Here is an 11,266-nt window from a genome sequence, read left to right on the forward strand (position 1 = left end):
GAAGCAGGATGCAGGGAATAGTAATAAATGTTTTAATGAGTCTCCATGTTTTGTCGCAAAGACAGTCAACTGATACACGTAGTAGAGATACCATTGGATGCTAGCACTACAAACCCTCTTCCCCAGCCCTCTCCATGACCAACAGGGAAAAGCTAGAGCAAGCTCTTTTAGTTCAGATTCAGAAAGTCCCTCAGCCCTTTCCTGCTAAAAGGACTATTCCCCACATAAAGCAAAGGGGATAATCCAAGGAGAGCCAAGAGCTGATGCTTTATTAGGGAAAAAGTGTAAAGGAGAAGTCAAGTGTTCTGAAATCGAGAGCCAAAGAAAGGTCAGAAGAGTAAGCAGTCCAAGCAATAAAGCGGACCCACTGATAACCACAAATGTCACAGACCAAGCTAAGACTGTCATCACAGAAAATCAGAGCTGCTGTCTCTAAACCACCCTTCCAAAAAAAAAAAAGCACACTCAGTTTCCAAAGGCTTCTAAAATAAGGATTCTAATCCTTTTAAGCATACATATTAAAAAACTACAGAATCTAAGCAGTTTTTCCTTCCTGAGACATGAGCATTCCTCTACAGAGACCCAGGTCCCCTGTGTTTCCTGCCATCTTCATAAACACCTCTGGCCAGGATGCACTCTCCCAACCTCAGGGTCTCGGGCCATTCTCTGGTTCAGTCTCTGGGACCACAGGAAATACTGATTTGTAGTATGATTTACCTCAGCTAAGTATAGTGAGAAAACTAAATTAACTACATAATCAAGAAAATTACATACTGCATACCTATGGAAATGATATCCCCCCCTTGTCTAAATTATCCACATCACTGCCGCCCATGGGGATCATGAACATGGAACAGTACCACGTGTCCACTGACTTACCACTAGAAACTGGGACAGCTGCACAAAGAGAACTTTCTTTTGATTGGATGAGGCTTTGTGCCTCTAGAAATCCCTGCCCATTTCTGCCTATTTCAGAGATAGCAGGATGCCCCACCAATATTCCTGGGGTGCTACTGCACAGTGTTGTGCAGGGAGCAGCAAGGGCGTGGAGGGGTGGGGGAGCAGCACATTTAGGATGAGCCTATGCATTAATGAAAGGAGTTCCTGGTTTGGACAAATAACAGATGTGCTGGACAGCTACCTGAAGGGATGAATGTTCAAGTCTATCCAGAGGAAAGTATAGCTTTGCTGTCTGCCCACATCAATTGTTGTTGTTAAGTGCCATCGAGTCAGTTCTGACTTACAGCAATCCAATACAGGGTTTCCAAAGAGCAGTTGGTGAGTTTGAACCACCAACCTTGTGACCTTGCAATTAGCATTCCAGTGCTTATCTAACAGTAGGGTATATTAGTAGTTGTCAAACTTGAGTTCTTTTAGGAGTCACCTGGGAAGTTGTTTTTAAAATGCAGATTCCTGGGCTCATCCCTAGACTTTTAGTTCAATAGTGCTGGATGGGGCCCCAGGATCTGTAAATGTAACAAGTACTCTTGATGATCCAGATGTAGATGGTTGTCCATGGACCACACTTAGAGAAACACCAGAAACAATCAGGTCTTTGGGTGGGTTGGAAGAAAAAAGCAACCAACCAACAAACAAATGAGGCAGGCATTAACTGAGTTAGTAGGGAGAAAGCCTTTTTGCCAGCAGCGTTTAATCATACACACCAGAAGAGAAAAGAAGCCATGTCAGGAATCACCCAAATACAATATAACTCCAAAGAATCGGTAAAAAAAAAAATATATATATATATATATCTCAGCTGGTTAGTCTCAGTAATAAGTGTTTTGATCCTGACATACAACAATGAGTTGGAAGATGCTCTGGAAATAGCCAATCTCACAGACTAAGTGAGGAACCTCCCCAGAGCCCCATCTGACCCCTCCATGCCCAGGTAGCTTCTCTCATCCACAGCACCAGGCCTGGGGATGATGCTCCAATGTCACACATCCCTCAACCTGGCTCCCTGACCAGAGGATCAGGCATACAGTCAGTACTTAATAAATGTCTGCTGACCTGAAGGTAACTAGGGAGAAAACTACTAAGTTGTTTATATCAAAAAGCCTTTACATCCCTCTCTTAGATGACAGGGAGGGGGACAGTCATTGGGAATGACAATGCCAAACCCAGGAGTTACATTCAGAGAGTAAATAACCCCAGTGAAAAGAGAGCTGGAGAGTTCATCCCGGGTTCCTTGTAAGAGGAAATTACCGAACTGACATTGGATCTGAGAGAGAAATTATTTCCTCCTCCTGCCCCTGCACATCCTCATCAGATCCAGTCTATCCAAAGTCCCACCCCCTCTATGCAAACCGCACAGATCTTGCACTGGAGTAGCCCCCCATTACAGAGGGGGAGCAGAGGCCGCTGCTGCTGATGGTCATGCCCCCTAGACCACGAGAGACTGTGGAACTGAGGTCCCCGCAAACCACGCCACCATGGGAACGGCTCACACCTGTGGACAGAGACAGTAGGTTAGAATTCATGCCATCCCAGATATGGTCTGACTCAGAATCTTTTAAAAGCAATGATTAATTCTGTTCAAACTCAGAGAGATTAGCAACACCATTATTTTCAATTTACAGGTAAAGCTATCCATTCCTATCTGCTTCATGAGGAATGTGGTTAGCAATCTATATACCTAATTCTATTTGGCCTTGACTGATGTTGAGAAGCATCTATACAATCTTTGCACAAAACTGATGAATTACAGTAAAGACATTATCTAGAAACATGGTGGCTGGAAAGGTTTTAAGGTAAATTGGTGGATCAAAAACAGACATCCATCTATATTGGGATAAAGATTTAAAAGTTGCCTGTTGTTGTTGTTGTTAAGTGCCATCAAGTCAGTTCCGACCCATAGCGACCCTGTAGAGGGTTTCCAAAAAGCATCTAGTGAGCTTGCATTTCAAACAGCTTTGCAGTCTGGCACATTAACCCATAGCACCATGCCTAAAGTGACCCCAATTGACCAGAATATTTATCTAGTATTCTTCAAAACATGATACCACATAAGCAGTATTCTATGTGTAACTAGAAGTCTTAGACTAGTTTTGCAGAATCAAATATGGGTCCAGAAATTACCATGCTCATAACTTTAGACTTCATGGATCTACAGAATGGCCGAGCCTTTAGGGGCTGTCCATTTGTCCAGATCTGAGAGATCTGCAGCTCCAGTCTCCCCAACCCAGTGCCCATGAACAGAGGCTCAGCCCCCTGTTAGATGCATCCAGACATTATGACTATTGGTACCCAGCAAAGCCATGCCCCCACACACCCAACTTACAGATGTTGACAGAGCCCACGCCTTCACACAACCTTTAGGGGAGAAAAGAGGATGAGCAGTTAGAGCCAAGTTGCTCTGCTTATGAGGCAAAGATCTATCCTCCCCCATCCTGAAGAAGGGACAGAGGACACACTGCCTATCTGCTGTAGACAGCATCAGTATTGGCTATGCTGTTCACTGGCATTCCCAAAGGACAGACTATGTTGAGCTCAAGGATCCAAAGGATGATTTTAGCTTTGTTTACTTCTCAGCTATGGAGACTTCATGGACTGAAGGGTAGAGATGAAGGTATCATCCTTGTTGCTTGACTGGAAATTCCAGCAAAACCAAAGAATAACTGACGGGAGTAGCCACTGCCTAGCTGGATACGTCTGGGAGGGAAAAAAAGCATGGCCATTGTGCACATTGATTCATTTTTATCCCATAATTTAAAATTCCACCCCAGACATCCACCTGATTCCATTCAGTGCAGAGGGAGGCTGGAAGTTCTGGTGGTTACAAACCTGGACTCAGGAGCCAACAGCCTGAGTTCAAACATGTCTTCTGTTTCCTCCTAAAATGGAGTGGCAATACATGTTGTATGACTGTTGCAAGTCATATATGGAGTCCTGCTGTGGGGCTGTAAGATGAGCACTGGACTGCTAACTTCAAGGTCAACAGTTCAAACCCACCAGTTGTTCCTCAGAAAATCTATATTAGGTCATTATGAGTTAGAACTGTCTCAACAGCACTTAATAACAATAACAACAAGTAAATTGCCTAAAATAGAGATTGTTGTTGTTGTTGTTGTTGTTAAGTGCCATCGAGTCGGTTCCGACCCATAGCGACCCTGTACAGGGTTTCCGAGGCTGTAAATCTTTACGGGAGCAGAACGCCTCATCTTTCTCCCGCGGAGCAGCTGGTAGTTTCGAACTGCTGGCCTTAAGGTTCGCAGCCCGATTCGTAACCACTACGCTACCAGAGCTCCTTGATTGGCAGATAGTAAATCCTATGTAACACCATAAATATCTCATTAATGTTGAGGCACGTACACCACTAATGTGTGCTTTTCATAAATGGTCCGTCCTCCCTCACACCTACTAGGACTTTCTGCTCTACCCCTCACTCTTCTCTAATCTCTAGCTTCAACCCTTTTACTTCATGAAAGTCCTACTCGATTCATTTTGCCCAACTGGCAATATTCCTTTAATACCTCACTTTTTCAGTGAGGATATATTCACTTGGTTCACTTTCCTGCCTGGCTTTCCACAGCCTTGGAACTGTGTGCCCTTCTAGAAAATTCTAGCCAATGTCAATTATGGCACCTGCTAAACCAAAATGCTGGCAGAGACTGTATCCAAATTTTAAAATTATAGCTGCCTTTGTTTTCTTATTTGTATTATTTTCTGCAATGATCATTGCTTGTATTGTTGTTGTTAAGTGCCTTTGAGATGGTTCCAACTCATAGCGACTCTGTGTATGGTTTCTGAGGGGTGGCTGGTGAGTTTGAACCGCTGACCTTGCAGTTCAAACCAACCTTGTGGTTCAGTGCTGATCCTACAGCATCACACTGGGACCCCATTGCCTGTATAATCAAATTTAAAATCTTAAATCCAAGAGGAAAAGGCCTATTAAAAGATCAACAACCATAATAAATAAAAGACTATAAAATATAGAAACCTTTTAAAATATCATGTGTTGGGAACAGTAGACCATTCATTTTACATTTGAGTCACTAATACATTAATTATTATTATTATATTATTATAGTGAAAATAAGTCTCACAGTACAAATGCCAAGTATCTCAGGGAATACTGACAAGTAAGTTGAGAACACAAAGGTTCAAAAGGGGAAATATCTCTGGTAGTTTTCCCCCAGAGACATGAAAGCATGGCACAAATCCAGCAGCATGGCTTTACTACCTTGAATGCTACTTCATGCCAGATTTTTTATGCTAATTGGGCTAATAGTCTCTCCGTGGATGTACTTTCATTATAATAATAATCTGCACCAACATGTGCTTACTATGTTCTATTAACTCATTTAATCCTCAAAACAACCTAAGAGGTGAGTATTAGCAATAACTCTGTTTTATAGAGGAGGACATTGAGACATAAAATGCCATGTTGCTGGGAAGTGGTAGTGGCAGTATTTGAACCCAAGTGGTCTGGATCTTAACCTCTGCCTTTTGCTCCCTGGTCTCCCCAACTCCTCTCTGACGGACCATGACTAGGGTACCATAACAATGTGGCCACCTCAAGACTAGAGCCTCACTGAACCACCCTAGACATAAATCCACATTGCTTCTCACATGCTGACTTCATCAGCTTCCAATTCTTAGTTCAAGCTGTCAGCACAGCCTGACAAGTCCTGTCTCAGCTGGTTCACTTCCTCCTCTGAGAGGCTCTCAGAGAGCCTCCAATCAGAATCCATCTCCCTGCTCCCTGTTCTCAGAGCTCCAGTGGGACAGTAACCCCAGTCATCTAGGGGAATTACCTATGTCTATTAAGGAGCTCTGGTAGCATAGTGGTTACGAATTGGGCTGCGAACCTTAGGGTCAGTAGTTCGAAACTACCAACTGCTCTGCAGGAGAAAGATGAGGCTTTCTGATCCCGTAAAGATTTACAGACTTGAAAACCCTGTACAGGGTTGCTATGAGTCAGAACCAACTCCATGGCACAATAACAACAACAACAACAACAACAATATTCTCATGCCGCTTATGTCTAGTTCCTGGTTGTGAACACCAGACTATCTAGGTTGTCTGTACAACCCAATTCAAAAGACTATTAATAGATTTTCTGAATGACTCTAGCTCCCACAACCTATGAAGTGTGATTACGGTGATACTCTTCCAGCTTACAGAGGAAAGTAAAGTAGTTGCCTTGGAGTGAGTTTAGGTATAGCCTGGAGAATAGGGTAGAGCAGGGGAAAATGTGTAGAAGTGCCAATCAGGAGACTGGTTCAATGTTGGCTTATCCAACTAGGTGTGATCTTGGACAAGCCCTCTTTGAGCCTCAGTTTTCCTACCTGTAAAATGGGGAAATGGTTGCGCTTATATGATCTCTAGAGTCTTTTCCAGTTTAAACATCCTCAGCCTGGAGGATTATATAGTCCAAAACCAGTTGCTTTCAAGTTGATTCCAAATCAGAGTGACTCTATGTGCGCCACAGGATTTTCAATGGCTGATTCTTCAGAAGTAGATAACCAGGATTTTCTTCTGAGGAACCTCTGGGTAGATTCAAACTGCCAACTTTTTGACCAGCAGGTGAGTGGTAAACCATTTGCACTTCCCAGGTATGTCAGGTTGTAGCCCTGAGAGGGGACATGTATCCTTACCTGCTCTCCTCGCCCTCCAGCAGTTTGCGGTAGGTGGCGATCTCTACATCCAGGCCCAGTTTGGAGTTCATCACCTCCTGGTACTCCTTGAGCAGGCAGGCCATGTCCTGCTTAGCCTTCTGCAGGGCCTCCTCCAGCCCAGCCAGCTTGCAGCGGGCATCACTGAGCGCTGCCTCACCCTGCTGCTCTGCCTCAGCCACCGCAGCCTCCAGTTTGGCACGCTATGGGGAAGGAGGGAGGGAAAGAGGTTTGAAAGGGTGCAGGCTGTGGGGACCCTGGTTGGTCTCTAGCAGTTTTGGTTATCTATTTTGCCTCCATTCAAATGAGTCAATTTTTGAACTTAATACATTTAAAAAAAAAGAAATACATCGATGGGAAATCAACAGAAAATAATAGCTCATTTGAAGATTTTCTTCTTCATTTTACACCACTTCATAGTGAAACGCAAATCAATGATAAGCCATTCGAGGAAGGAAATGTATAGACAGTACCTAGATTATGAACAGGGTCCATTCTTAACTGTGTCTTTAGTCTTTAAGTGAAATATGTAGATAAGTAGGAACCGATGCATACTATTCTTATTTAGCCTTATTTTTATGCAAGAAAAGCCTTGGAGCCCTTTCAATGATTTAAAAGCTATACCTGCAACAAGTGAAAGTGGTTGTGATGAAATTGTTGTAAGTAGGAGCATGGTAGAGTCAGGGTGCAGTGCTATGGGTCAATGCACTGGACATCAGGGTCAGTTTGAACCAAAAAGTACGGCAGTTCAAGCTCACCAGGCACTCCTTGGAAACCCTATATAGGATCACTATGAGTTGGAACCAACTCAATGGCACTTAACAACAACAGGGAGCATGGTGGCTCTGTGTGAGCACCGGACTGCAAACCACAAGGTTGGTGGTTCAAGTCCACCAGTCACTTTGCAAAAGAAAGATGAGGCTTTCTGCTCCTGCAAAGATGCACAGCCTTGGAAACTCTAAACAGCATCTCTATGAGTATGAATGGACTTGTTTCAATCACTTTCAAAGTGAGGTCAAATTTACATAACAAAAAGAGCAAGCAGGAGTTGTCCAGAAGAAATCAGAGGTTCTTAATCCTGGGAACTGCTCGTACTAGAATGGTGGTGGTGGCAGTGGTGTGCTGGTGGTGTGCTGTGGAGTCAGTACCAACTCATAGCGACCCTGTCTAGGGTTTCCAAGGCTGTATATCTTTACGGATGCAGAAAGCCTCATCTTTCTCTTGCAGAACGGCTGGTAGTTTTGAACTACTGACCTTGAGGTTAGCAGCCCCACTCAAAACCACTATGCTACCAGAGCTCCTTATAAAACTAATAGAAGAGAAAAAAAAGTAAGAGGATACCTTTATGACCTCAAAATGTTCTAATTGTAACCATTAAGGGCAGAATGAATGGATTTGGTCACATACAAGTTGAAGGTTTCTGTTCAGTGAAGGATACCAGAATACATAAGACAGACAAGACAGACTTAGAGACAATTAACCAGCAAAGAGTGACCATCTAGAATGGACAAGGCAGTAATGCAAATCACCAAGAAAAAAGACAGGAATACCTTCTTCTTCTTCTTTTTTTTTTTTTTTTAAATCGGAAAATAATATGAATAGGCAATTCTTAGAAAGGAAAAGACAAGTGACTAAGAAATATATGAGGAGACAATCAACATCTAGTGTTAAAACAAAATCATATTAAGCCAATAATAGAAATTGATTAAAGTTTATTTAATATATGATTTGCAAATTGAAGTAACATTTCAACTAGGGAGTCAAAAATGTTTCGGAGAGGAAAGAACTTCCATAGATTCTTATACTCCATCTTATTGACATTACCATGGAAACTGATCTGAATAGAACTGATAAAAATAAAGTGTGATTGGGAAGGAATTCTTTGTCTTGAAGAACAATTAAAACAGTTACTAACTACCAGCTGTTTCACAGGAGAAAGATGAGGCTTTCTGGTCCTGTAAAAATGTACAGCCTCGGAAACCCTGTACAGGGTGGCTATGAGTCAGAACCGACCTCACAGCACATCACAACAACAACAATGTAATCTAAAACATAGCACCCAGTCTGACTTTGGAATTTCTAGTTCTGGAAACTGACTACAAATGGATATGCTTCAAAAGACAAACAATGCTCAAGGCAGAACGGACTTTGCTGATATATGTACGAAGCTATTGTTTGACTCAAAGGTGACTTTAGGAAACCAGTTTCCTCTAGGTTCAAGGCTCAAAACCACAACCTGTGGAAATGACCTGAGTAGGTCCTAATGGTGAGATGCCTGTTTACACCTGTTAGATCCACAAGAATTAGAAAGTCTGACCATAATGAGGGCTAGAAACAGAACCATGTGTGTGCTGATAACGGGAGTGGTGCTCTAGGATCAACACTGGACTGCAAACCACCAGGCCAGCAGTTCAAACCCACAGGGACAGAACTGACTTGATGGCACTTAACAACAACAACAACACACCAGCACAGCTCTCCTGTTACTTAGTGAAAATACGTATATACTCACATATCTCATCACCCAGCAAGTCTGTTGAAACAGTTGTGAGGAAGGAAAGAAAGCAGGAGCTAACCAGTGCCCTATAGCGTATTGTCTTAGAAATGGACTCAGCATAAAGAGACAGTAAGATCAGGGAGGCAGACGAGACCTATGTATAAAATCTTTTGTGCTGTGTGGCCCTTCAGAAGCATGTGGAGGCCTTGGAAGTAGGAGGAAAGCAGATCAGAAACAATGAGCAGGGTCTCAGCATCCTCCTAACCTGTTGCTTGGCATTCTCCACCTCAGCCGTCAGCCTCTGAATCAGACGGTTCAGCTCGTTGAGTTCATCCTTAGTTTTGCGGAGGCTCTCGCCCTGCTGGGTCACTGTGGTCTTCATCTCTTCACACTGCAGGTTGGGAGACAAACATGGAGAAACAGCCAATGATCACAACATGGCTGGGGGTGTGTGGTTGGTTATTATTCCAGTGGATTCCCTCAGCCAGGTGAGCTAGCTCACTGTTTTGCTGCAGTTTCACCACATTCTCCTGCTTGCTCCAGACTTCCACTGCAGCCCTTTGGGATACATGGGTGAAAATTCCAGAGAAGGACGAGGCTCACTGTGATCTCTCTGGATTGTAGGGCAACCTGGACCCAAACATACAGCATACCCCCAGCGCTCCTGTTCACCTTGGTTTGGTACCAGGATTCGACTTCAGCCCTGCTGCAACTGGCGATGTCATCGTACTGAGCCTTAATTTCAGCCACCACTGAGTCCATGTTGAGCTCCCGGCTGTTGTCCATCTTTACCACTACTGAGGTGTCTGAGATTTGTGACTGAAGGAGACAAATTTCCTGTAACAAACAACAACCAGAGACCTCAGCTCCAAGTCCCACTCCTATTCTCCACTGGCAATTCAAAACACAGCTCCAAATCTGACACTTTCAGAAATAAAGTATTAAACTACGAGCAGGTTAGGGAAATTAAAAAAGAGATGTTTACAGAGAGGGTTGGGAAGGAATTGGAACCCTGGACTTAAGGCAATGAGTAAGGTGGAATTCTATTAATGCCTGAATCAACCAAGGCGGGGATCTGGATCATTCTACCTGGGACTTGATTGACTCAAATCAGCTGCAGTTATCTGTAGACCTCTATTAACAGATAATGGCCAGATTCAGGTTCCAGGGTTTTCTAATTGGGATTTTGTACTACCTGAGTTAATGAGATCATTGTCAAATCACTATTCATTTCATGCTGTGCAGTGGTGGTGGTTTGTGCCATGGAGTCAGTTCTGACTCATAGCAATCCTGTATAAGGTTTCTGAGGCTGTAAAGCCTCACCTTTCTTCCCTGGAATAGCTGATAGTTTCAAACTGCTGACCTTAAGGTTAGCAGCCTGACTTGTAACTACTACCCTGCCAGAGCTCCTTGTCATGCTGTGTAGACAGGGATTAATCATGGTCTTTCAAGCTATTTTAAAAGAATGATGATCCCCATATCCATTCCGGAAGGAGAACTAACAAGGGAAAATCTCTTCTAATTACAGAAAGAATAGGCATTCATGTCTTAGGAGAATAAAGAATTATCCCTAGAATTAAAGACACAGGACAGGCCACATTCTGAGAAATCCTCCTCTGCTTCCTTATTCTCTTGCTTTTCTAGATATGGGGAGAGACTTACCTCCTGATACAGGGACTGCAGAAAGCCAATCTCCTCCCTCAGAGCTTCCACATTGGCCTCCAGGTCCGCCTTGCGCAGATAGGCACAGTCCACATCCTGGTGGAGAGAGACAAGGGAGGACAGGAATGGGATAAGTCCCCTTCCTCATGCCCTGGAACCCTCTTAAGGACATCTCCTGAGCTCTCTACCTCTGATCTGCCCACCACTCATCTGTCATACTGTGGTGGCTTGTGTGTTGCTCTGATGCTGTAAGCTGTTCACCAGTATTTTAAATACCAGCAGGGTCACCCATGGTGGACAGCTTCCAGCAGAGTTTCCAGACGAAGATAAACCAAGAAGGAGGAGAGGCAGACTACATCTGAATGTTCAGCCACTGAAAATCCTATCAATAACACCAGAGCATTGTCAGATATAGTACCAGCAGATGAACACATTATAAGTAGCACCAGAGCATTGTCAGATATAGTACCAGCAGATGAACACATTA

At 43.5% G+C, this 11,266-nt stretch overlaps 1 protein-coding gene across 1 annotated transcript in view; it reads right to left on the reverse strand.

Annotated features, from left to right (window-relative positions):
- Positions 1 to 2,300: 2,300 nt before the first annotated feature.
- Positions 2,301 to 11,266, reverse strand: part of LOC102841383 (keratin, type II cuticular Hb5-like) — a 20,657-nt gene continuing 11,691 nt past the window's right edge. Inside the window, exons 4-9 of the mRNA XM_006870011.1 lie at positions 10,780 to 10,875; positions 9,790 to 9,954; positions 9,383 to 9,508; positions 6,603 to 6,823; positions 3,284 to 3,315; positions 2,301 to 2,452 (exon numbers count right to left, since the gene is read on the reverse strand). Of these exons, the coding sequence (XP_006870073.1) occupies positions 2,301 to 2,452; positions 3,284 to 3,315; positions 6,603 to 6,823; positions 9,383 to 9,508; positions 9,790 to 9,954; positions 10,780 to 10,875 (792 nt within the window). The remainder of the gene's footprint in view (positions 2,453 to 3,283; positions 3,316 to 6,602; positions 6,824 to 9,382; positions 9,509 to 9,789; positions 9,955 to 10,779; positions 10,876 to 11,266) is intronic.

The sequence above is a fragment of the Chrysochloris asiatica genome, unplaced genomic scaffold (genome assembly GCF_000296735.1).
Source record: "Chrysochloris asiatica unplaced genomic scaffold, ChrAsi1.0 scaffold00138, whole genome shotgun sequence".
Classification (NCBI taxonomy): Eukaryota; Metazoa; Chordata; class Mammalia; order Afrosoricida; family Chrysochloridae; genus Chrysochloris; species Chrysochloris asiatica.